A 24,631-nucleotide genomic window follows, 5' to 3' on the forward strand; every position below is an offset into this window, starting at 1 on the left:
GCAAATTATGGCCGAACATTAGATGATCGAAGGATGACCAGCCAAAAAATGGTAAAACCTATAACTAATTCAAACTAAGCAAGAGGTGGCTGAGACAAATGCATCGATTGAGAAAAACAGAGGTCCTCTTTTTTAGGAGACCATTGGGGAAAAACAGTAAAGCCTCCTTTTGTCTTATGAACTTTTTAGCATGCAACACGTTTCCCTTTTCTTTCTGTTGAGAACCCCTGCTATTCTTCCACTCAGGTACCTTTCTCCATGAGATTTTTTTTCTCTCTTGAGGAGACTCTAATCCCATAATCTAGGAAAAACAAATTCCATGGCTAACTCAAAATAAAAGCACCATTAAACATAGTAGTAACCTGGTTTTGACTTTTGTGTATGTTAATTCATCAGTTATTTCACCTTCATCTACTGTAATTGAGATTTTGACCATAACTTGTTCAGTTAATCATTCAAAACTCTTGTTTTCTTTTTCAGGGGTCCCAACCGTTGGTAGGAGAATAGGTGGTGTTTCCGGCAACGTGCTTTTTTGGACACAAACCTTTCGCCGGAACCCTGAATTAAGCACTTAATGTGAATTCTGAGATACAATAACAATAACAATGTCTTCTCCTCATAACTCTTCTCCTGATGACTCTAGCCCTGATAATGCAACACCTGATAACTCCACCCCTGATGACTCTGACAACTCATCACCACCATCACAATCACCACCTCCGTCGTCGCCACCACCGTCATCACCACCTCCATCGTCGCCACCACCCTCATCACCACCTCCATCGTCACCACCACCCTCATCACCACCTCCATCATCGCCACCACCCCTGTCGCCACCACCATCATCTTCATCATCACCACCACCCTCTCCTTCCCCTCCAACATCAAACAGCCCAAGCCCTCCATCACCTAATGGGTCCTCACAGTCACCTTCTCCACCCGGATCATCACATTCTCCACCCTCCTTTGAATCACCGTCTCCTCCACACAAATCCTTAGACTCTCCACCGTCCTCAAGGAACTCTGGCAGTGGCAGTGGCAGTAGCAACGGTGGTGGTAATGACAGTGGCGGTGACGGTAGCAGCAAGGCCATAGTTGGAGCAGTGCTTGGCGTAGGAAGCGTGCTTCTTATTTTGGTCATTGTTTGCGTTGTTTGCAACAGGAAGAAGAAGAAGAAGAATACAAACACTTGTTAGAATACAAACACTTTATTCATATCATATTATTTGTCATATTTATATTTTTCTCTCATCCATCTCTTTCTGTGAATATAGATGAGCACATGAGTGCTCAAGGATCCTTTTTGGAAACACAACACTAATATCTGTAGTATTTGTCCCATGAAAAAAATCTTAAAACAAGCACAGTATTTATTATAAGCACAACTAATTAAAAGTTAAAGGCAATATTAAAATAACTTAGTTATGCCTTTTATTTTCAACATAGACTTTTTATTATTTTAATACATCTTGAACTTTTGATTATTATGCTTGCAACCACTTCGCATGTGCAACAATTGATGGTTAGACAATAGCTTTGCATGTACCCATGTTAAGATTAGTACTTAAAAATGAATTGTATGAGAATGATGTGGTATATTCAGATCACAAAAGGCAATGCCTATACTCATCAACCATGTATAAATTGTTGATTCCTTCTTATTCATGGTCTCTACAGGGAATCATAATAACTATTACAATAGTGGGCAACATCCGAGTTATTACGGAGGTCCACATGGGGACCATGTTGTGAGGATGCAACAAAATGGAATGGGCCCTGGTGGCGGTGGTGGGTGGGGTGCACCACCCCCACCTCCGATGATGATGAATAGTGCTGACTTTAGCTCAAATTACTCGACAGGACCGCCCCCTTTGCCTCCTCCCTCACCAACCCTTGCTCTAGGCCTCAAAGGGGGCACCTTCTCTTATGAGGAATTAGCAGCTGCCACCAACGGATTCAATGATGCAAATTTGATAGGACAAGGTGGATTCGGTTATGTCCATAAGGGTGTTTTGCCTAGTGGAAAGGAAGTGGCAGTTAAGAGTCTTAAAGCAGGTAGTGGCCAAGGAGAAAGAGAGTTCCAAGCTGAGATTGACATCATTAGCCGTGTCCATCATCGCCATCTCGTATCACTTGTTGGATACTCTATTTCTGGTGGCCAGAGGATGCTGGTCTATGAATTTATTCCCAATAACACATTGGAATATCACCTCCATGGTATATAACTACTACATATACATTCTTTCTTTGAACTCATGTCACTTGTTAAACCATAACCCTGAAATTTATTTATTTTTATTTGATATATTAAGATTTAGATGTGAGACTTATAATAACTTATAACATATCTTTCTGACGTTTTTGCTGGGAGCATCACTTGTAATAAAAATTGCTGATGTATACTATGGTGATATGCAGGAAAGGGTAGGCCTACCATGGATTGGGCAACTAGAATGCGGATTGCAATAGGATCCGCTAAAGGGCTTGCTTATCTTCATGAGGACTGTAAGAGTCACATCCCTCTAGCTTATGATCTTTCTTTTTCTTATTCATTTTCTTCTCTGTTTATATTTTTCATTTTTGCTGTATTTTCATGTACACTTTAGGTCATCCTCGTATCATCCATCGCGATATCAAAGCTGCCAATGTCCTTATTGATGATAGCTTCGAAGCAAAGGTTCGACATATTTACATATTATATCTATTTAATTAAGTTTATGTCCACATATTTACCTAGCTATTTCAGCTATTTAATTATTATTCAACATGCTATGAATCTTATGTTTTTTAAGCCAATTAAGTATGCCGACAATGCATTTTATTCAGGTTGCTGATTTTGGATTGGCTAAGTTGACTACTGATAATAATACTCATGTATCGACTCGTGTCATGGGAACTTTCGGGTAATTTTTCACCACCATATTCTTTTATTCTCTGTAGGAACTTAAATAAAGAAATGTGATAAACTAAAAATTAAAGGGATTTTGCTCATGATATGCATGCCAACACAGGTACCTAGCCCCTGAATATGCATCAAGTGGAAAATTGACAGAGAAGTCTGACGTTTTCTCATTTGGGGTCATGCTATTGGAACTCATAACTGGGAAGCGACCTGTTGATCACACAAATGCCATGGACGACAGCTTAGTAGACTGGGTTGGTATTATGTTCATTTTTAAGTCCATAAATTTGTCCTATAACATTTTTTTTTTCTCTCCGTTAACTCAAACTTTTGTGAACCTATGAACCGAGTAGGCTCGACCACTTCTGACTCGTGGACTAGAGGAGGATGGCAACTTTGGAGAGTTGGTTGATGCATTTTTGGAGGGAAACTACGATGCTCAAGAACTGTCAAGGATGGCAGCTTGTGCTGCTGGTAGCATTCGTCATTCTGCCAAGAAACGTCCAAAAATGAGCCAGGTATGTATATGATTCATTTAGAGATCACATCAACATTGAACAATACTTTCATTTTGAACCAAATGTACTGTTTTTTTGCTAATAAGTTTAATGGCTATGCATTGTACTTTTACACTGTCAATCCAACAGAAATCAGTCTCATTAGATAACTATGTAAAACTACTTTCTACTATCAATTGGTTGACTAATTATTTTCTCTTTTTTAATCTCATGTTTTATTTTGTTTCATTTTAAAAATGAAATGAACACATAATAGAACTTACATATATATATATATATATATATATATATATATATATATATATATATATATATATATATATATATATATATATATATATATTATGTTGGTCCTGTTCTAACCCAAATGATATCCAAGATACTGATAATGACATGCCATGTGACTATATTTTATAGTTTATGATGGAATGAGCGTTTTGGAAATATTGGCTAATTGAATAATTCTATCAAAAAAATAATTTATTTGTGACTTATGTGCAGATTGTAAGAATATTGGAAGGAGATGTCTCACTGGATGACTTGAGAGATGGTATTAAGCCGGGGCAAAATGTTGTTTACAACTCTTCACCTAGCTCAAATCAGTATGACACAATGCAATACAATGCTGATATGCAGAAGTTCAGAAAGGCAGTGTTCTCTAATAGCGACGAATTTGGCACCAGCAGTGGCTCCAGTGGTGAAGTGAGCCAGAAGCAGCAACGGCTCTAGATTGCGGAACTAATGAGATTAGCAATTCTAGAGTTAATTGCTGATAACACACGTGAAAGGAAAAAGTGGGATAAAAAACAAGGGGGGGTTGCTGCTTTTTATTGTTTCATTGGCATGGGAAGTGAGGTCTCAATTTGTAGAGAACTGAGCTTGACGCTTTCGTTTCAAGGTGTGTTTGATGAAGCATACAATCAATATCACTTCGGGGTGTATAGGCATACATTTGGAATGGAGTCTTGAACATAAATATAACTCCTATTATTAATGGAAAGTTTCTTGTGATACTCATCTCATGCCCAACATAATGCCAAAAACTTTTAGATCAATATTTTTTTAGATATTTATTGGATAACTTTGTTGTTCATAAACCAGATTTAATATTAAATAAATATTTTTAAAAGGAGAATTAACTCATAGCAATGTATATATAAATTAATATAGTGTTTACAGTATCATTTAAGTAAGCGAAATGATTTAATGGTTTAGGTAGTGAACAAGAAAGAAAGGAATTTGGATTCAAGGTCCAATTTTTATCATTTTTACAATACTTTTTAAATTATAAATCATTTTATTACAACTAACGAATATGAATGAATGGAAGAACTACATATTACATAATTGAGGGATCTTTTCCCTAACCAAATCAATTACAATTCATGAGCAAAATTTTAGTTTTGATGAGAAGACCAAAGGTTTGGAGTACTTGGCAAAAAATTTGAAAGTTTCTAAGAAACAAAGAAAAAATAAAATCATTTTATTATTATCATTTTTAATTATGAACATAAATAAATAATTTTAAATATCTACCTACCAAGTAAGCTATCTTCAAATATAGGCGGATTTCAATTTTTATGTATTATTAGCATAATTTTTTTTACTTATTGAATAAAAATATTCGTTAATTTATCAACATGCCATTGATTTAAATAAAATGAAGGTAAACCAATCTAACAAGATTTCACACCAATACATAATTACCAGAAAAAATTAATATAGTTTTTAAGTATTTTTTTACCGAATATAATTTTTAAGTTACTTGTTATTATAAAAATGAACAAACTTAAAAACCCTTTTAGACTTACTCATATAAATAACTCAGGGCGGTGGCTATGTCAAACTGAGAACTAAGATCCCGCTGGCGGTTGGCGCAACCTTTCGATCTTCATCCAACGGGGCAACGTTGGATCTGCTGAACTGAACTTCTTTTTATATGCACTCTGTGATTTCACTCTGCTTCGCCATCCTATGGGGGACAACAACAGCAACAACGATGCCTTCATGCGCAACCAAAACGCCGCCGTTCAGGCCCGCACCAAAGCGCAGAACCGCTCCAACGTCCTTCAGCTCAAACTGGTCCCTCTCCAATCCCTTCTTCCCTTACAATTTTTTTCTTTTCTTTTCTGGATCTTAATTTTGGATTCTCGACCTAGCTAGGGTTTATCGCTGCGCTTGTTGAGATTGTAACACTAATTCGCGTTTGTTTGTTATGCAGATTGGACAGAGTCACCCAACCGGTCTCACAGCGAACCTGTTGAAGCTCTTCGAGCCTAGGCCTCCGTTGGAGTACAAGCCACCTCCGGAGAAACGAAAATGCCCACCGTTATCAGGTTTCGTAAATGATTCCGTTAGGTTTTCGCAATTTTCGTTGATTCTACTTTGTGTTTTAATTAATTGATATGCTTTTCTTTCTCTTTTGAAGGGATGGCACAATTTGTGAGCAAGTTTGCCGAGCCTGGCGAGCCAGAATACGCTCCACCTGTCCCAGAAACTGAGACTCCTGTAATCTTTAGTTCATTTTTGTCACCAATAACTGAGTTTTTGTGTATATGTTTTATTTACTTTGTGCGAGCGCTTTCTGATTCTGTTGAATGTTGATTATTGTTGAAACTACCTATTTGAATTGTGAAGCTTTGCTTTCTTTCTACTCTGAAACTGAGTGAAGGAGGGAGTGTGAATGTTGAGCTTTCTTCTGAATGGTGTCCCTCCGTAATTTGTCTATTTGCTTCGACGTGAGTTTATTGAGATGAAAATTTACTATGATGATTAGTATGTGGGTATGTGACAAATATTAATGCGGAACTGATATAATCAAATGTTAAGAGTCCTTGGTTGTGAGTAAATTTGATCTATTCGTTGCCTATGATGTATAGTTTAAGGTTTTACATGCATGATGGCTTTGTGGACAAAACGTTTTGTATTCCCTGCCTTTATGATCTTTTGTGTGGTAAATTAAATTTCTGTCTTCTGTGGTCATCCTTTGAAATGTCATTTTAGATTAGTTGTTACATGGTTTAAAAGTTGGTTCCCATCTCCCTAGCGGCCTAGCCCTGCAAAATGAAAATGAGAGTACACTGGTTATTATGGTTTTCATCCATTTTGATGAATGTAGGCACAAAAAAGAGCCAGAATACACAAGCTAAGGCTTGAGAAGGGAGCTGCAAAGGCTGCTGAGGAGCTTGAGAAATGTGATGAGTCCTATATTGCGAATTTGCTAATATTTCATGATTTTATGTTCTCTGGATGCCATTCTTATATTGGCTTCTATGCAGATGATCCACATAATGACCCAAATGTGTCGGGAGATCCATACAAGACATTGTTTGTGGCTAAACTCGTAAGTTGTATTTTCCAATGTAGTATTAGTGACACTTATTAGCGTATAGTTAGTCATATCTTTTTGTTGCTGTCTTCTAACAGAGTTACGAGACCACTGAGAGCAGAATCAAAAGGGAGTTTGAGTCATATGGTCCAATCAAACGGGTAGGTATTTTTTAATATCCCTGAGGGGATTCGGTAAGAGTTTCATTCGTATTTGGTTCTTTGTTTCTTGTATCTTCTGTTCAACATTTTCACAAGTTATGATCAACCCTCAAAATGTCTTTCTCACATACATACGTATACATATATATTTATATATCATGAACAACAAAATGCAAGCTATTTTTCAAAATATATTTTTTAAGTGAATATTCACAACAAAATGCAAGCTATTCTCCAGATAATTATATTGATATCAGTCTTTTTCATTAGCTAGCTAATTATGTTTCATACTTTGATTATCTGGAGAATGTAATTTTGTACAATGTACTTAAGTAAATCAGTTGGTTATATTGACTAACTTGATTGCTGGGCTGTTAATCAATCATGCATAGTTTTTTATCGTGTTCTGTTCAAATATTTAGGGATATATGCATCTTCCTAATTAAATTTATCATCCGTCATGGTGAGTGGTTTTGCAATGGTAACAACTGCATTTAGTGGCACCACCAACTTCCATAGAATGGATTTTTAGGTATTGGTTCCAGTTTCCACTTAGTTCCTCTGTTGATTTATGTGGATTAAGAGATCTTCTGAGGGCTTGGGTTCCTCTAGGAATTATGTTAGCAGTAGGTATAGTATCTAAGAATACATCCCTGGTAAGGGTGTGGTCTTCTTATTCTACAAATGGTAAATTATTCTAAAATTTCAACCAATCTGTACTCAAGTTCAAGTGCTTCCATCTGCCGTTAGCTGAATATTTAGTTGAGCAGAGCAATGATGAACATCGTGCCTTTTGTCCTTAGTTTTCAAACAAGAAAAGGAGACTGACCTCTTGTGTTCTTTTCTGCACTGGGTAAAATACAACTGGGAGTATTGCATTCTCTTCCTCTTCTGTTTAATTTCTTAACTAGCATATTTTTTATGTTAAATTTTATTGTTGGCTAAGGCTAGAGTATCTGTATCTATCAAAAACAAATCAGCAATTGAGAAGATGTCACTGTATTTTCTATATTACCTATAGTTGTTTTCTTTCTTTAAAATAATATCCCTGGTAAGGGGAACTAGTCAACAACTGGTTAATTGGCCTCAAATACATCAGTTTTTCTGCAACTATTGCTGGTGGTGATGCATCTCTCGATGGGAGCTTTGTGATTTAAAGGTGAGCACGGCTAATTAGGCATAGTGCCTGTCTGCCGTGCCATTTAAGAATATACCATTAGTCCTTTTTTTTTTGTAGTATTGTTAATTGTGAAATGAGGTAGTTTTGTTCATTATATTTTCTTTGCAGCTGAAGTCCAGAATTTTCTGTTCTGACTAGTCTTTCTTTTTTAAATTTTCTTATGATTTAGGTTCGATTAGTTGCTGACAAAGATATAAATAAGCCCAGGGGTTATGCTTTCATTGAGTATCTGCATACAAGAGACATGAAAGGTTGAGACTGATTGCTTAATTTGTTTATTATCACTACGGCTTTTAATTCACATCTTTGGTTAATTTTGCAGCTGCTTATAAACAAGCTGATGGTAGGAAAATTGATGGTAGAAGGGTGCTTGTGGATGTTGAGCGTGGGAGGACTGTTCCAAATTGGAGACCCCGTCGCTTAGGTGGTGGACTTGGTACCACTAGAGTTGGAGGTGAAGAAGTTAATCAGCGACATTCTGGGAGGTGATTGGTCTAATTGCAATCCTTTTAATAATTTTCATTCACTGTTGATCATGTGATTTTTCAAATAACTTGCCCTGGGATAACTGGTAGAAATTGAACTTCTATTCACTGTTTATTTGGCTTAATCAATACACTACTCATCACTCTCGGTTGCAAATTAATCCCCTTAGTTGCTCTTGTTGGAAGTCATCTGCACTGTAGACAATTTGTGTTATGCTTTTTCTGTTATATAGTTGAAGGGAAATTATGACTTGATTTTTCATTTTTCAGGGAGCAACAACAGTCTCGTTCTGAAGAACCGAGAGTGCGAGAGGACCGACACGCTGATAGGTAAGAAATAAGATATGTTTCTAGTTCAATTTTCTCTGGGTGTTGTCAACATCAATTGTTGGCCATAAATAACTCTTTCATGCTTGGGAATTTTTTATTGTTTCCTTGCATTGACTTCTGGTCATATAATTGAGAACTTTGAAATAATGTTCTTTCATCATATATTTTGCAAGTCATTTACTTTGATTATTGTTGGGCTGAGATCATCTAGAGACAGGGAAATATCACGTGAAAGAGGTAGGGACAAAGACAGAGAACGGGAGCGATCACGTGAACATTCTCATGAAAGGGTCAGGGATCGTGATCATAGGGAGGATAGGCACCACAGAGACCGGGATAGGAACAGGGACAGAGACCGAGACAGGGAAAGAGATAGAGATCGTGGGCGTGATCGAGATAGAACACGGGACCGTGATCGTGAGCGAGGGAGGGACCGTGATCGGGATCGAGAATATGATCGACATCGTGAGAGGGATAGAGATTATGAAGTTGGTGACCCTGATCGAGGACGCTCACGTGATAGGGAGTCTGATTATGATCGTGTTGAATCTAAACATGGGGAAAGGAATCATGACTATGAACCTGAGGATGATCGTGGTAGGCATAACCAGTATGAACATGGACGTAGGCATGCAGACCCTGATCATGACCCTGAGCGGTATGACCACTACAATCATGGAGATGACCATGGTGACCATTACAATCAGTATCGTGACCATGATGGGATGGAAGATGACTACCATGCTGGACGTGCAACATCTGAATCGCATGAAAAGGAGAGAAGTCATGATGTGGACCGTGAATATCAACGCTCAGAGAGATCACATTCCCGGGAGTATGATTATTAGGACTTGGGCATAGTTCTTCTCAACTTTGTTGGTAAGATTTTATAATTTGGTATGTTTACTTTTGAATCTTGCTCACCTGCCGGTATTGGTAGTTGTTGAATGGATTAAGGCACAGTGTGATCATTAAAAAGAAAACTGTAGCTGCTGCTATCCATATGGCCCATATTTGAAAGCTGCCTTTTGTCAACGTGGACTTGGACATCTAATATTGGTATTTGTTTGGCATTTGTGTTGTTTTCTTCTGACATTTTATGAAATTAAACATCTAATATTGGTATTTGATTTTGGCATTTGTGTGGGTTCCAAGTTTTATTTGGTCTGTTGATCTGTCTGAGTTTGTGTTTACAATACAGAGCTTCCAGCATTATTTGTCCGTTTTCTTACGTTGGACACCAATTAATTATGTGACAGAACTTCTTCCAGGGTTATTTGAGGTTTGATTTTGATCGTCTGATTCGGTTTCATTCGTAAAACCCAATCAAAAGCGATTATTGGAGCTGACAGTAGTGAAATTAGCTACTTTGATTTCAATTGCGTTTTGAAAACAAATGCCATGGAAATTAATAGATCTGGGTTGCTTATATGCAAGCAATCGGTTCTTGTATAAGAACTCAACTCTATTTGTTCCAATGGTTAACATAAGAACTTTAAGAGTTCATAAAAATTGAGTTAATCAACCAACTCCAGCGAAGAGACTGTTATATTCGTCTTTTTTTCATTATCGAGGAAATAGAAAGGTTAGAAAATAATTTATAATTTTTGAACTATACAAATAATTGTCGTAAGATTTATACTTTTCTCGTCTTTTCTATTAATTTTTATAAGTGTAATAGTTTATTATTCATATCTTTTACTACCAAAAATTTTCATTTTTACAAACTAAATAAGATAACACTTTTTATGTGAGCATTAAACTAAATAAGTGAGCATTTTCTTCTACCTTTTTCCTATCTTTTTCTCTTTTTATAAAAGCTTTTTCCTTTTGATATAGAGAAGAAATAAAAAAGAAAAGAAAAAAATCCAATAAAAAGATGATATTTAAATGGGTAAAAATAAGAAAAAAAATTGAGAAGTTTCTCTATTATTTGGACGGGGGAGAGATTAAAACAATAATTGTACGAAAATGTTTAATGTTAATTCAAAATTAAAATTAACTCAAAATTGAATTTTTATTTGATTATGTTTTCTGCTCATAAAATTATTTATTATCATTTTATTTTTTTAAAAAAATACAGATAATGAAAAGGAGAGAACTCTCTCATTTCACTCTAGTTTGTCTGAAGTTTTTTTTTATGGATCTAAAAAGATTTTTTATTTATTTCAACAGCAATAAGTTATTATATTATTTTATATCTCATCGTTTATTTTATTTTATTTCACTCTTTATTACACTCAAGCGAACAATACGTAAATGGACAGCAGAATATATCCAAAAATGCATGAAAGGAAGAGCGAACAATTTAAATATTAATTTTTAATAGATAATTATTCAATAAATAATAAATTTCACGACAATGTTTACTATTTATTTTCGCACATATTCGAATATGGCTGCAACATATTCGATTTTGGTAACGGTCTCATGGGATGAATAGAAAACTTGCTGGAGTCGTGCGCCTGTACCACGAGTTATCGGGGTTATATTTGGAAAAAAAACTACCGGATCACGCTTTTACTATACGCTTTCGTCTCACTTCCATCTCAGTTATGTGAAGAAACAACCCCACCATAATTATACACATTCCATTGTAACTTTGAACTCAACCGAACGAGTCAAAGTCTGTATTTCATCCATTTTCCTCGTTAAGAGTTACTTTCTTTTCTATGCTACGAAACGAACACAGTGTTAGAGTGATCCATGAAAGAGTGTTTTCAGTTTTTAAATATATATAATATATACGTAATACATAATTGATACACTGAAGGGTTGTGCTGAGATAAAGTGATCACAATTTTCGAAATGCCAAAATTATCATTATTATGCTATAAAACTCATAAATGTGGATAAGAAGATAATTTATTTGTTTTTTTTCTATCGTTCCATCTGAAATCCTCCAATATACGGGACTAAGGGTTGCTTGGGATGCTTCTCCTCCTGATTGTTATGTGGTAGTATGGAATGTGGATGCTTGTCTTGACTGATTACTAAATTATTATATCGTCTTCAAGTTTTTCATACAATATCATTGTTAACATTATCGGTGACTAACCATTCTCTACTTTCAAAGCACTGATGATATTTGCTAGTAAAAATTTGTACTTCATCTTTAAATTGTTTTTATTTTCTTTTTTAAATAATAAAATAAAAAATATAATCTCAACACTTTCCTATATACTATTTTAACTTCCCCAAACAATTTTTCTTTTAGTAATTGTTACATATGATGCTTCCTGCGAAATTGGTGGGTCTGTGTTGTTCCTCTTACACCCCGAGGGTAACAACCAATAATCAACAAGTACAAGGTTTTACTAGTATATATTTATCCTCTTTTCTGACAGTCTGTTACTGATAAAGTCTTCTAATTTACATATCCCTACCACCATTTTGGAGACCTTGACCTTCCAATGTAATTAATACTCTTTAATATATGATAATATTTTTCTAGACAAAAGAATGTAGTAGTGAACACACCACTTGGGTTGAGCTAAACTCAGCACAACAAGTAAATATCACCTAAATTTCAATAATACATTAAGATAAACTCTTTAATTATGTATTTATTCATCAAGTTGTCGTCACATATAAGAATGTATACCATGCATGAATTATACCATAAAATTTATTAGAATAAACTAAAAAAGTATTATGATAAATTTTTATCAAAAGCTCTTTAAAATAAATTTAAAAAGATAAGCCGAATGTAATATTAATATATTTAAGTAAACTCCCGTAAAATCTTCTAAATGTCTCCTAATAAGAGAAAATTGAGCTAAAAATACCCCCTTATACAATGTTCCAAAGTGGACTTTCATCCAACGCGAAATTCATATTTTGAAAACGTGGTTTCTACTTAACATTTCTTCTCTTTACAACAGAAGATCTTCATTCAACAATCTCAATAAGATAACTGTGTGAAAGCGTTAAATTTACGACTACAGGCATTGATCCAGGTCTGCGACCGCAAAAGCTTTGAATATACTACAAACTATTATCCACCATGGAAAAAAAAAATACAAGCCCCCAAAAAAAAAACTACCACAGTTGAATACAAACACGTACGATTTTGGCACAAATACGCTATTATATCAACCTTCGTTGAAGGGATAAATGTCTTTGTTAATTACACTTATGATATGCATATCTAATAGGGGGTAATAGAATGTAATATACAGATTTCGAAAAAGAATACAAGTATTAAATGAAATTAAATAAAATCCACTACAATTTATAGTGTCCAAATAATTGTAACTATTTTATTTCACTCTTTTCCATCATTCCAAAATCATCTAAGGAATCTAAATATATACCATGCTTCTTCCATGAAGCTTCCTCCGGGAAACTTCCATGTGTACGTACCATTCTCCTTAAGAGAATAATTCTTTGGACAGACAAGATGTATTACTTAACAGTGTGTAACTATAAGATGGCAGGTGTATCTGTTAAAAATGTTAGTATGACTCTAAACATATATAAAAATAAATTAAATATTAAAAGTATATTTGTTTGACTTGTCCAATGTGTGGAATGAGAAGTAAAAACTTGAAGCATAACCAACATTTGAACGTAGTAAATCATAACTTCTGTACTCAACTATTTTAATTTTGGTAATCTTTACATTGTGGTACTCTTTTTTAGTATAAATAAAAGTGACTTAACTGTAATTTTTAACTTTTCAGAATTGCTAAAACGTCAAAATATATAAAAAAATTCAAATTTATCAAGTGACATTGAGTCTAGTGGAAAAAATTAGTTTCTCAGTTCTCCCAACTAGCAAACCAAGATTCAAATCCCCCACTGAAATAGATGACAAAGTCAATAGAAATTAGTGGGCGTGTCTCAAACAGGATTTGCATGGAAAAAAATCAAATATAATTATTCTCCTTAATCATGTAATAAAAATGCCATTAATTTCGGTAACTATAATGCACGACATATAATATTTTTTTTATCAATTAGAGATATCAAACTATTGGTGAGCCACAACAGTAAACAGGAGCTGGTTTGTACTTGCCAAAACGACTATATAGCCGCAAATTGTTAATAATGCATTAAATAAGGATAAACTTTGATTTATCTTTCAAATTGATTCACCTGTTTCACTGTTTAAAATTTACTAAGTTGTGTTTAGTGAATGCATTTCTATGCAGGAATACAGCAAGCCCTGTTCCATCCATTTCTGGCTTCTTAATTTTTTGCAGGTAAGGTTACTTCTATACATATTTGGATACTACATGTCAGATGAATTTCAGCAATGAATTCTAGCTGTTTGACTTCTGACACCAGTTTGCTAAATCAATAAACCAGAGGATATGATCATATGGCATAAAATCGTCAGTGGAGTTGTTGTTGTAAGAATTCCAGACCAAGAGTTTGGCTGAAAAAAGTATAAGACAATTGCTAGCAAAATGTACCATTTCCAACAAATTGGACAGAAAGCACGAGATGCAACCTGAAAAAAATACAATAATAGTCACTTATTAATGTTAATGGAATTATTTTTTAATCTATGGCATAAAGGTTAATCCTACTTAGGAGCATTGATATTAAGTTAGCTTTAATATGTGTAAATTTCTGCAATTAACGTAATACCATGTGGCATCAAGGACTAAGTGATATTTGATATGCCAATTCAAGGTTCCTATCGCGGTCTCAGTTACACTTTTTGAAGCCATAGGCTTATACAAAGGAACTAGAGTGATTGCATCAAAAGGAAAGGAAGTTACCAATTGGAAGATTCATCAGATTTGTCTTTACTGTTCCACGGGAATAATGGCTGGTATGGTTGGTGGACTGCTTGGTCTAGGAGGTGGTTTCATTTTGGGGCCATTGTTTCTAGAATTGGGAATTCCTCCTCAGGTACTAACCCTCTTCATTCTTGTTTTTTTATCGGTAAATATTAGTTGTTAATTATTAATTTTTCGTTAACCGAGAGAATCTAACCTGCGACCTTTCTCTCTCTCCCTTCTCCTTTTACCACCCAACCAACCTTATAACTTCTCCTCTTCACCTTTCTTGTGTATTTACCATCTTAAGAATTTCCCAAGAACAATGTCACAAGAAAAATGTGAGTTTGACAAATGTATTCTTTGTTGCAGGTAGCAAGTGCTACATCAACTTTTGCCATGGTTTTTTCATCCTCCATGTCCGTGGTGCAATACTACTTGTTGGATCGTTTCCCAGTACCTTATGGTAAGTAGCAATAACAAAAATCTTGAACAAAATCCGGAATATACCAACAAGTTTATTTGTTGCTAGTAGCGTTAGTTGCATCACACATGGGTTTTTATAGTCTATTTGTTGCTGATTTTATTAACATCTAAGTTATTGATTTTGATTTTTTACCTCTTTGTTGCAGCTTCCTACTTTGCATTGGTTGCAACCATAGCTGCCTTCACTGGCCAGCATGTGGTGAGAAAAGTAATTGTAGTTCTTGGCCGAGCATCCATCATCATCTTCATATTAGCATTGACCATTTTCATCAGCGCAATCAGTTTAGGTACTTTCTATGGTTCAAATTGGAATACATAGATTTTTGTTTCATTATTTTGTTTCTTTCAAATATGCTTATTTCCTCTGTATTATGCATGTATGACAGGTGGAGTGGGAATAGAGAACATAATTGAAAAGATAGAAAGTCATGAGTATATGGGCTTTGAAGATCTTTGCGCTCTGTCTTAGGTGTGCCTTATTAGTATTAGCATATAGAATAACATTATTCAAATTGGTGACATGGTCACCTATTTGTTCATTTGAATTCAAGTAAAGAAAAGACTGTGAGTTTTAAATTATATTACTTCATTATCTATTCTGCAATGGCTGGCTGCGTCGTATTTTTGTCATCTCAATGTTGATGTCAAGTGTTTCACTTTGAGTTCTGAAAAATGATTTTAAATTGTTGTTTAAAGATAAAAATATGAAGGAATAATGTGCCACGAAACGAAGCACTGGGGTATATTCTCTAATAATGTAGACAGCGCATCTGACAGTTATGGGCTATGAATGATGGAAATAAATTTTTGGCTTTGCTAATTTATGGGTTTATACCTTGATGAAAGTGAACACATGTAGTCCACCGAAATTCGTCTATGTGATGAGGTGATGACTCTCTTTTGTATGTTAAACAAAAACACTTAAGAATGTCTTTAGTTTATACCTTCTGATTCAACAATAAATCAAACATACACTAATTAAAATAAAATCCTATTTAAAGTGACGAATTGTTCATGAATCTCAATCATGATAATGAATGAAATAAAGTAGAAAAGGGTTTTGGATATTACAAATTCAGAAAAAAGGAAAGTTTGAATTAATTTATAAATAGCTATATTCTACTGCCCATTCATAAAAAATAGCTATATTATTTGTATAATAATTTCTATACCATCTTTGAGCGCATACTTCTTCTTTTTTTCATTTTTATCTCTCACTTTACTGTATAGACTTTTGTAAAGAAAATATTATTTCTCTTATAAGTTTTTTGTTAAACAAACAAAAAAAAATTATTTAATATAGGTTATCTTTTTATTAATAGAGATTAAATTTAAAAGAAACAGTCGTTCCCATACTCAAGGGAGGAGCAAATCACAGTAATAAATTCTTATTTTGTTTACACGGACAAAGAAAACGTATGATGTTATAGATTGGCCTTGTTTTCTTCTTAGCTTAAGACTCAAATTCTCTCTTAACAAATGTCTACTTTAGTCACACTCCATCCTCTTCATCTCTCTCCAAATATTTTCAACTTCTCTCTCTTAAAATCTTCTATCCCATTTGAAATTATATTTATAGGCAAATAACTTTTTGTGGCCATTGAAGGGGAGTTGTCCATGTATTTTGAGTTTTGAATCAGCCAGTTACAAAATTCTTGCTTCATGTATTGTTTACTCGTTGTTTTTTGGGATCTTGTATTCTCTTTATGAGTGTTATATAAACACCATTCTGATTAATGGATTGGAGTGCCATCGAGCTCAAATTTTTAGTATGTAGCATTACCTGTATGCGAACATTATTTCTTCAATTAGAAAAATAATTCATTATTATTGAAAATCTTCAAAAAGTCAGGTTATTAACATTCTAATGACCTCTATGAACAACTTTCCAAGCATGCTTTTCAATTGGAATAATCACTTCTAAAAATTATTTTCCTTCACATGTTCCTTCTGATCGAGAACAAACTTGTTATTGTAATAGGTGGTTCATCGACAGTTAGAATAGAAAATCTATAAATAGGAAATATATTGTAGTCATTTTTTTAGTTGTAACTTTTTTCTAACTTTTTTTTTATGACATTATACTATTGTCTTTTACATCTCCATTTATGTATCTCTTTTGTTTTTTTCTTTTTCTTAAGATGTCTATTACCATGAAGATGACCATGCATTATTTGGATATAAGAGAGCAATTTGTTTTGGAAAATGCAAGTTTGAAAAAGTGGGAAGAAAGCAACGAGCCAAAAATGCAGCCAATCACAGCACGCGTCACCCCTTTTTCACGAAATTTGGGAACCAAATGGACAACACACCGCTGGTTAGCATTTGCCGCAGCATGGGCCTTTCTTTCAGAAACGACCTTACTCAATGCTTCAGACACGACTCAAGTCAAAGTCAACAAACACAAACAGGTTTTGATAGTAAATATCGCCAAAACCCGGGGCCAATAATTCAATTCCACTTTCCCGCCCAATCCCATGCCCCATCAATACAATTAAACCAAAAATATATAATAATAAACTCCCCTCTCTCTCTCTCTCCTTTGACACTATTTTCATTTTCCCCGGTCCTTTCTTCCTCCCAACCTCTCTGCAACCTCATTGCCTCAACTCATCCATTTTCGTTTTCCCCATTCTGCCCTTTCCATTTCTTCACCGTTTCCTCTACCAGGTATTACATCGCAACCCTAACACCGTTATTTTTTTTATTATTTATTTATTTTTTAAAGTTTCTGTTCGGTGATTGTGCTCTGCGTTTAGGGTTTGAAATGGAGGCGAAGAACAAAGTGAAGATCGATGATTCTACAGCGGAGTCTCCAACTTCGGTCCTTGAAGACGAGGTATGTTCTTCTGTGCCTCTCTTTCTTCCTCGAACGATGATAAGCGTTTTTGAAGAGTGAACATCGAAAAATGCAGATGCTTCTCTCACTCCGTTACACTCACACTCAACGTGCTCTTGATGCTTATGCTTCGTTTGGAATGTATTTTTGATTAAATGTAACGCGCGTTATGTATTGTAAGCTTTATTTGAACGGTTATTTTACGGAACCGCGTTTGGTGCCTCAAAGTAGTGTTAAAACTTTTTTTTTTTCGTTTTTTGTTCTTGTTCTGCTGATTGAGTGATAGATTTTTTTTTTGTTATTTTTTTAATTAACATTGACGCGCATAATGTAATGTAAGCTTCAAATGAACGGTTATTTTAGGGAACCGCGTATTAGTGTTGTCGTCGTTTTGTGCTACAAACTAGTCTTAAAACTTGTGTCGTTTTTGTTTTTGTTATGCTGATAGGGGTTTATTCTGTTTTTGTTATATTTTTTTGGAGTGAATTGGTTTTAATGTGTGTTGCTTGCCTTTTCGTTCCTAATTTTTTCAAATGGAAAGGCTGTCTGTGCCCCAAAAGAAGAAGTTAAGTTGGAGGAAGAAGTGACTGCAGACATCAAAGATGATGGGACCTCTCTTATATCGAAAACAATGGTGGAGGAGGAAGAGAATTTAATTGAAGCTAGGATGAAGGAAGAGGAGGTACAGTGTGAGGAGGTACCTGACCTTAATGACACACAGTTTAACAAATTGGATGAGCTTTTGACTCAAACCAAACTGTACTCTGAGTTTCTGCTGGAGAAAATGGACGACATCACACTTGTAATTTTTAACCCTCTTTGCTTCTTTTTTTTTTCTGTGATAACTTTTTACACGTGTTGATTTGTTGTTCTTGTTGCATCATTCTTATTCTTTGAATATTTGTTGCTAGGCTGTGGGTGAACAAGAGAATAGGGAAGAGCAAGAGAGCAATCCTTCTGCAAAGAAGAAGGGCTGTGGATCAAAAAGAAAAGCTGCTTCCCAGTACAATACTGTAAGTACATTGTGCTCTGTCGCATCTTTATTGTTTTCACATAACCTGTCAGATTATTGTATATGATGAGGTTATATATATAGATGTAAAAGTGGCATTTTAGTTCAGCTTGTTTTTTTTACTATTAGTGAGATGTATAGTTTGACTTTGAGACGTGATATCTCTTATCTTTGTGTGCTAGAGCAAGTTGGTAAAATGTTATTTGACCATTGGTTTTAAGTTCATGAAATGCCATCATTTCTCTTCCTTTGCTCTCTAAGCAAGGTTTTAAACAGGCACATTTCTTTTTATTATATTCTATTAATTTGTAATGCTTGCATCTAGTTTGAGTTATTTTAATCATTAGCATGTTTTCATGTTTGGAATTACTTTAGAGGAAGGCCAAAAAGGCAGTCACTGCCATGCTGACAAGATCAGAAGAAAGTGAGAAGACTGAGGATACGAACATGACTGAGGAAGAAAGAGTTGAGAAAGAGCAAAAAGAGCTCATGCCCTTACTGACAGGTGGAAAATTGAAGACTTATCAACTGAAGGGTGTAAAGTGGTTGATTTCCTTGTGGCAAAATGGATTGAATGGGATTCTTGCTGATCAAATGGGTCTTGGGAAGACAATCCAAACGATTGGATTTCTCTCACATCTAAAAGCAAAAGGTCTGGATGGGCCATACATGATAATTGCTCCTCTATCAACCCTCTCAAACTGGGTGAACGAGATTTCTAGGTAGATAGGAAAATGATTTGTTGAAGATGTTGGCTGCTTAATTATTATATAATAATTATTATGCATGCTTTTATATTTTGGTGATCATTAGTTTTAATAAATGTAAATAGGTTTGCACCATCACTCCCTGCTGTTATCTACCATGGTGACAAGAAACAGAGAGATGAGATCCGGAGGAAACATATGCCTACTAGAACAATTGGCCCGGAATTTCCCATAGTCATAACTTCTTATGAGATTGCTTTAAATGATGCCAAGAAATATTTCAGGTCATACAATTGGAAATATATTGTTGTTGATGAGGTAAATAAATTCACTTGAATGTGCAAAAAGTTTCTGTTTAGTTCAATGTATTTACTCAGTAATGCTCTAATTAATAGTCTGTAATCTGTATGCTTCTGTTGTTCTAACTAGATTTTTCTCATTTAAAGGGACACAGACTCAAAAACTCACAATGCAAATTAGTGAAGGCATTGAAATTCATAAATGTTGAAAACAAGCTTCTTTTAACTGGAACTCCTCTTCAGAATAACTTGGCTGAACTATGGTCTCTGTTGAACTTCATTTTGCCTGATATTTTTGCATCCCTTGAAGAGTTTGAGTCATGGTTAGTATCCTTTGCTTATTTGTTATTTAAGATCATGCTTTTCTTTTCTGCAGTTGTCATCTGATGATGTGCCAACTCTTAATTGAGACTGTTGAAAATCTAATGCCCTTAAATGTTTTCAAGATTGTGTTTTATTTTGAGGAGAACAAAGCTTTTTACACTGTGACTGTAGCATATTGAAGGGAAATAATTTGCCCAATTCCTCTATATTTCAATAATTTTTTACCTGTTTGATATTATTATGAAGTTAATGAATTTGTTTCAATGATGTTTCCTCAATTTTAATGTCCTTTTCTCTTGAATCTTATGTCCTACCCCTACTACCCCCACTACCCCCCACTTCTGCTTGCTTGTATAGTCTGTTTTTCTTTCAAACCCAGTTGTTACTTGTGACATTGTTGTTATGTTGCTCTTCTCTATATGATCAATAGTTGTTTCTGTGAGATTACATCTCGATATTATTCCTGATATTGTATTTATTATTAGTTATTCTATCTCCTATTAATCAGTAATTGATTGATATTGTAATCTATACTGATTCCTTTTTCCATATTATAAATAGACATGAAGTGTGGTCTACTTTGACACACAACATTACAGTAAAGCACTGTTATAGTTTCTATGTCATTTGGCAATATTTGTATGCCTTGGTTTTTATTTCTTTTGTACAATTAAATTCCTTGTAGGTTTAATCTGTCAGGGAAGTGCAATAATGAAGCAACTAAGGAAGAACTGGAAGAGAAACGAAGATCCCAAGTATGCACCCTAAGCTTGCTTTTGTACTAGTCCATTCTAATATGAATTGGAAGGCTAAACATGAACTAGTCACATGCAGGTTGTAGCAAAGCTTCATGCCATTCTTCGGCCCTTTCTTCTACGTAGGATGAAATCTGATGTTGAGATTATGTTGCCGCGGAAAAAGGAGATTATTATCTATGCAAACATGACTGAGCATCAGAAGAATTTGCAGGATCATTTAGTTAATAAGACGTTGGGGAACTATTTGAAAGAAAATATGTCAAGTGGTAAGATTTGCTTCCATTTTTTGCTACCACATTGCAACTTGATTTCTTATACCCTCATTGTATGAGTGTTGATCTGTATTGTACTGCTTTACTGCAGGACTTTCTGTTCCTGCAATTATGATTCGTAATTTGGCTATTCAACTTAGGAAGGTGTGTAACCATCCTGATCTCCTTGAGTCAGCATTTGATGATTCATGTAAGTATCACACAATTGAGTGGCTTTATTGGTTTCATGATCCATTAATCTGAACTAAGATATGTTGCTTTCTTTATAGATTTGTATCCTCCTTTGGAAGAGATAGTTGGACAATGTGGAAAATTCCATTTGCTTGATCGATTGCTGCAACGTTTATTTTCAAGGAATCACAAAGTATGCTTTGCAGTACTTTGCCTTTGTCTTTCCACTTCCTCCTGTTACTAAGCTGCTACTTACATGCAGTTGCATTTGCTAATTGTTATCAGGTTCTTATCTTCAGTCAGTGGACTAAAGTGTTAGATATAATGGATTATTATTTTAGTGAAAAAGGCTTTGCAGTTTGCAGGATTGATGGTAGTGTGAAACTGGAAGAGAGGAAACAACAGGTTTGTACCCATGCATGAATAACACAATCAGATAATTCAAGTTACTTTTTTGATATTTTCTTTTCATCTTTTCTGGTTATTGTATTTTATTTTAGGCCTTGAATATTTGATATTGCATAGCCCTTCAGCTTCTTCAAATGTTGTCTTTTTAAGTGACTATTGGGCTGTGCCTTTTTTTTTCAAGTGCTTTGCTTATTGAAAAGATGTTTAAAACTTTTATGATAGATGCAATTTTAGGAAGAAAAAGAAAAGTTTGTGTTTTTCTTGAAAGCTATAAAGAGTAGCTTCTGAACGAAATGCTATATCATAAAAGCACTGTCTTTTTGAAGATTTCACATGTATCCTAGATAACCAAGAGATTTTTACAGTTGTCATGTGATCATATCTTAAATATATAGATGATGGGCTTTCGCTGAAGCATTATTGGCCATTTCCATTTTTTAGTTAGCATAGTATTTGTAGATTAGGAAGCTTTTAATTTAAGTCTGTTTTGAACATGAATGCTGATTGCAATATACTTGTGTTATTATTTGATGTTCTATTTGCAAATATTGTTCTTAATGACTAGTCGTGGATTGAAGTGCCTAAATTTAAGTCTAGTTCATTGATAACTCTTCTGCTCATGAACAGATCCAGGACTTCAATGATGTAAATAGCAATTGTAGAGTTTTTCTTCTTTCTACTAGGGCTGGTGGGTTGGGAATCAATCTCACTGTAGCTGATACATGCATTCTTTATGACAGTGACTGGGTAATTTTTGACATTTTCCTTGTTCTGCATTTTATCTATTTGCTCTACAATGTTTAATTTATAATCCACACGTATGTGTTGAATTCCAGAATCCTCAAATGGATTTACAAGCCATGGATAGATGTCATAGAATAGGCCAAACTAAACCTGTTCATGTTTACAGGCTCTCAACTGCCCAATCTATAGAGGTACTTGGCAATATTGTATATTGGCCTCAATCTGTAGTGTAACTAGTGGATTGTTATGTTAAGGTGGATATGACAGTCTATTTACAGGGTCGCATGTTGAAAAGAGCTTTCAGCAAATTGAAGCTTGAGCATGTAGTGATTGAGAAAGGACAATTTCATCAAGAACGTACAAAACCTGCCAGTATGGATGAAATTGAGGTTTATATTTTAGCAGTTGCTTCCTAATGATTTTTTATTTTTTATTTTCTACCATCATGTTTTGATTAAAATAGAAACAAATTTGTTGTCAAGTGTGCTAGCATGTCTTTGATGTTGAAAGATTTTGATTGTCAACTTTATCTTTTTTACATGCCCAAAAAATCAATTTTTTGTTGGCCTGATTAGATGAACATGCAGATCATTAAATGATTAATTAGTCTCGTTAGTCTCATGTATTAAAACTTGTACACCTCAGCTTACAATTTACCAACGTGGGGATTTGCTTGTCTGATCATTAGTCAGTCACTAGATTGTGTTGTATCCCTATTTGCTTAGGGTAAATGGATCGGCTTAATCTAAATTTTACTGGAAATATGAAGTGATGGGGACAATCCAAAATTTGGCACTTGCATCGTTTATTGAGATTTATTTGTTTGAGTGTTGCCTTTACCTTATTTTAATTTGTTGTTTGTGCATGATCGAATTTTAGGAAGATGATGTTTTGGCATTGCTTCGTGATGAAGAAACAGCCGAAGATAAAAAGATACATACAGATATTAGTGATGAAGACCTGGAGAAGCTCTTGGATCGCAGTGATCTTATAGTCAACGACTCAAACGATGATAACTTCAAAGCTCCAGTCAGTGCCTTTCCTCTTAAAGGGCCGGGGTGGGAGGTGGTGATTCCAACTGCGACTGGGGGCATGCTCTCTACTCTTAACTGCTAGTTTCTTGTCACTATTTATGGCCGGAGTATAAAAAACTTGCTTTTTGTGGTATAAGATGGAATGGCTTTTTGAAACATTCTTTTATGTCACGGTGGTAATGCCCTGGATGGCATTCATTTTTTGTAGATGCTTCTAACGGAACTATGTTTAGAAATGAAGCTACTCTGGATATGTTTTTTGCGAGTTGGAATTGAACATTCTACTTGTGTAGTGGCGAAAGTGAATTGGTTTGGATACAATAAACCTTAATTTAACAGTTTATTTTCTTCTATGAAATTAATTCAAGATATTAACAAATCAAAAAATGCTAACCTTAATATAGGTTGTCTACTATTAACTTGGCAAAGCTTATGATTAAGGTGGGTTTACTAGTTTCCTTCTTTAACTTTGCCCTGAATTCAGTCGTAAGTCTTTCATGCACAAAATCATCAATTTTGAAAATATACTGAGAAGTAAGATGAGACTTACTAGAACAAGAATATTATTCCTGCTTTAAGACTCCTATCAAAACCTTTCATCTCAAGAGGTGTTTTCTTTTTATAGTTTCCTTATGCCTAAAGGTTATTTATTTCAAAAGCTGGAGTGTGTCTATTATGACTGAACATTTTGCGTTACCCTCAACATGGTCAGAGTACGTTAAAGGTTAGTAAGGAGTATTTCATGGTGAATTCTAGGTGCATAGGCGAAATTGAGTTTGGTAGGTGCAAAAGTAAACAACATCGTCCGATTTAGTCATCCGTAATTCAACGGTCATTTTTTACTGTCCGTCCGATTGAGTTATCCGTAATCCAGTGGACATAAATATCTTTGTTCTAATAAAACTCATTGTGATGTCATAACCGTATATGACTTGTTTTAC

The 24,631-nt window shown here is 34.7% G+C and overlaps 4 protein-coding genes across 6 annotated transcripts; all 4 read left to right on the top strand.

Annotated features, from left to right (window-relative positions):
* The first annotated feature begins 154 nt into the window (after positions 1-154).
* Positions 155-4,435, top strand: LOC114375311 (proline-rich receptor-like protein kinase PERK4). Its single transcript, XM_028333085.1, has 9 exons — positions 155-246; positions 481-1,191; positions 1,678-2,217; positions 2,419-2,505; positions 2,607-2,677; positions 2,827-2,903; positions 3,012-3,156; positions 3,256-3,420; positions 3,922-4,435. Exons 2-9 carry the CDS (start codon positions 606-608, stop codon positions 4,147-4,149), a joined length of 1,899 nt encoding a protein of 632 aa, XP_028188886.1. The 5' UTR covers positions 155-246; positions 481-605; the 3' UTR covers positions 4,150-4,435.
* Positions 4,436-5,228: 793 nt separating this feature from the next.
* LOC114375257 (U1 small nuclear ribonucleoprotein 70 kDa-like) lies at positions 5,229-10,058 on the top strand. The gene is made up of 10 exons (XM_028333031.1): positions 5,229-5,502; positions 5,642-5,756; positions 5,849-5,928; positions 6,539-6,614; positions 6,699-6,763; positions 6,847-6,909; positions 8,259-8,340; positions 8,412-8,574; positions 8,845-8,904; positions 9,116-10,058. The coding sequence occupies exons 1-10, from the start codon at positions 5,395-5,397 to the stop codon at positions 9,750-9,752; spliced, it is 1,449 nt and encodes a 482-aa protein (XP_028188832.1). The 5' UTR covers positions 5,229-5,394; the 3' UTR covers positions 9,753-10,058.
* Positions 10,059-13,990: 3,932 nt separating this feature from the next.
* Positions 13,991-15,724, top strand: LOC114373686 (sulfite exporter TauE/SafE family protein 3-like). The gene is made up of 5 exons (XM_028331200.1): positions 13,991-14,111; positions 14,548-14,769; positions 15,009-15,102; positions 15,269-15,409; positions 15,509-15,724. The coding sequence occupies exons 1-5, from the start codon at positions 14,055-14,057 to the stop codon at positions 15,589-15,591; spliced, it is 597 nt and encodes a 198-aa protein (XP_028187001.1). The 5' UTR covers positions 13,991-14,054; the 3' UTR covers positions 15,592-15,724.
* Positions 15,725-17,637: 1,913 nt separating this feature from the next.
* Positions 17,638-24,048, top strand: LOC114373500 (ATP-dependent DNA helicase DDM1-like). 3 transcript variants are annotated; one of them, XR_003658409.1, is made up of 16 exons: positions 17,638-17,792; positions 17,882-17,961; positions 18,503-18,763; positions 18,873-18,974; positions 19,349-19,695; positions 19,806-19,998; positions 20,127-20,302; positions 20,989-21,058; positions 21,138-21,327; positions 21,425-21,523; positions 21,603-21,697; positions 21,790-21,909; positions 22,540-22,659; positions 22,749-22,847; positions 22,924-23,045; positions 23,536-23,668. XR_003658409.1 is itself a non-coding variant. In XM_028330973.1 (16 exons), the coding sequence occupies exons 2-16, from the start codon at positions 17,890-17,892 to the stop codon at positions 23,770-23,772; spliced, it is 2,292 nt and encodes a 763-aa protein (XP_028186774.1). In that variant the 5' UTR covers positions 17,638-17,792; positions 17,882-17,889; the 3' UTR covers positions 23,773-24,048. The 3 variants fall into 3 exon arrangements, 2 of the variants coding, with proteins under 2 accessions (XP_028186774.1, XP_028186775.1); XM_028330973.1 differs by having other exon boundaries at positions 22,935-23,045; positions 23,536-24,048; XM_028330974.1 differs by having other exon boundaries at positions 22,935-23,028; positions 23,536-23,679.
* The last annotated feature ends 583 nt before the right edge of the window (positions 24,049-24,631 follow it).

This window comes from Glycine soja, chromosome 11 (genome assembly GCF_004193775.1).
Source record: "Glycine soja cultivar W05 chromosome 11, ASM419377v2, whole genome shotgun sequence".
Classification (NCBI taxonomy): Eukaryota; Viridiplantae; Streptophyta; class Magnoliopsida; order Fabales; family Fabaceae; genus Glycine; species Glycine soja.

What these genes read in the sequence shown, in the direction of transcription:
- LOC114373686 (XM_028331200.1), top strand. Translation starts at nt 14,055, where the DNA reads ATGCAGGAATACAGCAAGCCCTGTTCCATCCATTTCTGGCTTCTTAAT. An exon ending in TCGTTTCCCAGTACCTTATG is followed by an intron (nt 15,103 to 15,268) that starts GTAAGTAGCAAT and finishes TCTTTGTTGCAG; the next exon opens with CTTCCTACTTTGCATTGGTT. An exon ending in CATCAGCGCAATCAGTTTAG is followed by an intron (nt 15,410 to 15,508) that starts GTACTTTCTATG and finishes CATGTATGACAG; the next exon opens with GTGGAGTGGGAATAGAGAAC.
- LOC114373500 (XM_028330973.1), top strand. Translation starts at nt 17,890, where the DNA reads ATGGAGGCGAAGAACAAAGTGAAGATCGATGATTCTACAGCGGAGTCT. An exon ending in CTTGAAGAGTTTGAGTCATG is followed by an intron (nt 20,303 to 20,988) that starts GTTAGTATCCTT and finishes AATTCCTTGTAG; the next exon opens with GTTTAATCTGTCAGGGAAGT. An exon ending in CCAGTATGGATGAAATTGAG is followed by an intron (nt 23,046 to 23,535) that starts GTTTATATTTTA and finishes ATCGAATTTTAG; the next exon opens with GAAGATGATGTTTTGGCATT.
- LOC114375311 (XM_028333085.1), top strand. Translation starts at nt 606, where the DNA reads ATGTCTTCTCCTCATAACTCTTCTCCTGATGACTCTAGCCCTGATAAT. An exon ending in ATTGGAATATCACCTCCATG is followed by an intron (nt 2,218 to 2,418) that starts GTATATAACTAC and finishes GGTGATATGCAG; the next exon opens with GAAAGGGTAGGCCTACCATG. An exon ending in AACGTCCAAAAATGAGCCAG is followed by an intron (nt 3,421 to 3,921) that starts GTATGTATATGA and finishes ACTTATGTGCAG; the next exon opens with ATTGTAAGAATATTGGAAGG.
- LOC114375257 (XM_028333031.1), top strand. Translation starts at nt 5,395, where the DNA reads ATGGGGGACAACAACAGCAACAACGATGCCTTCATGCGCAACCAAAAC. An exon ending in AATCAGCGACATTCTGGGAG is followed by an intron (nt 8,575 to 8,844) that starts GTGATTGGTCTA and finishes TTCATTTTTCAG; the next exon opens with GGAGCAACAACAGTCTCGTT. An exon ending in GAGGACCGACACGCTGATAG is followed by an intron (nt 8,905 to 9,115) that starts GTAAGAAATAAG and finishes GAGATCATCTAG; the next exon opens with AGACAGGGAAATATCACGTG.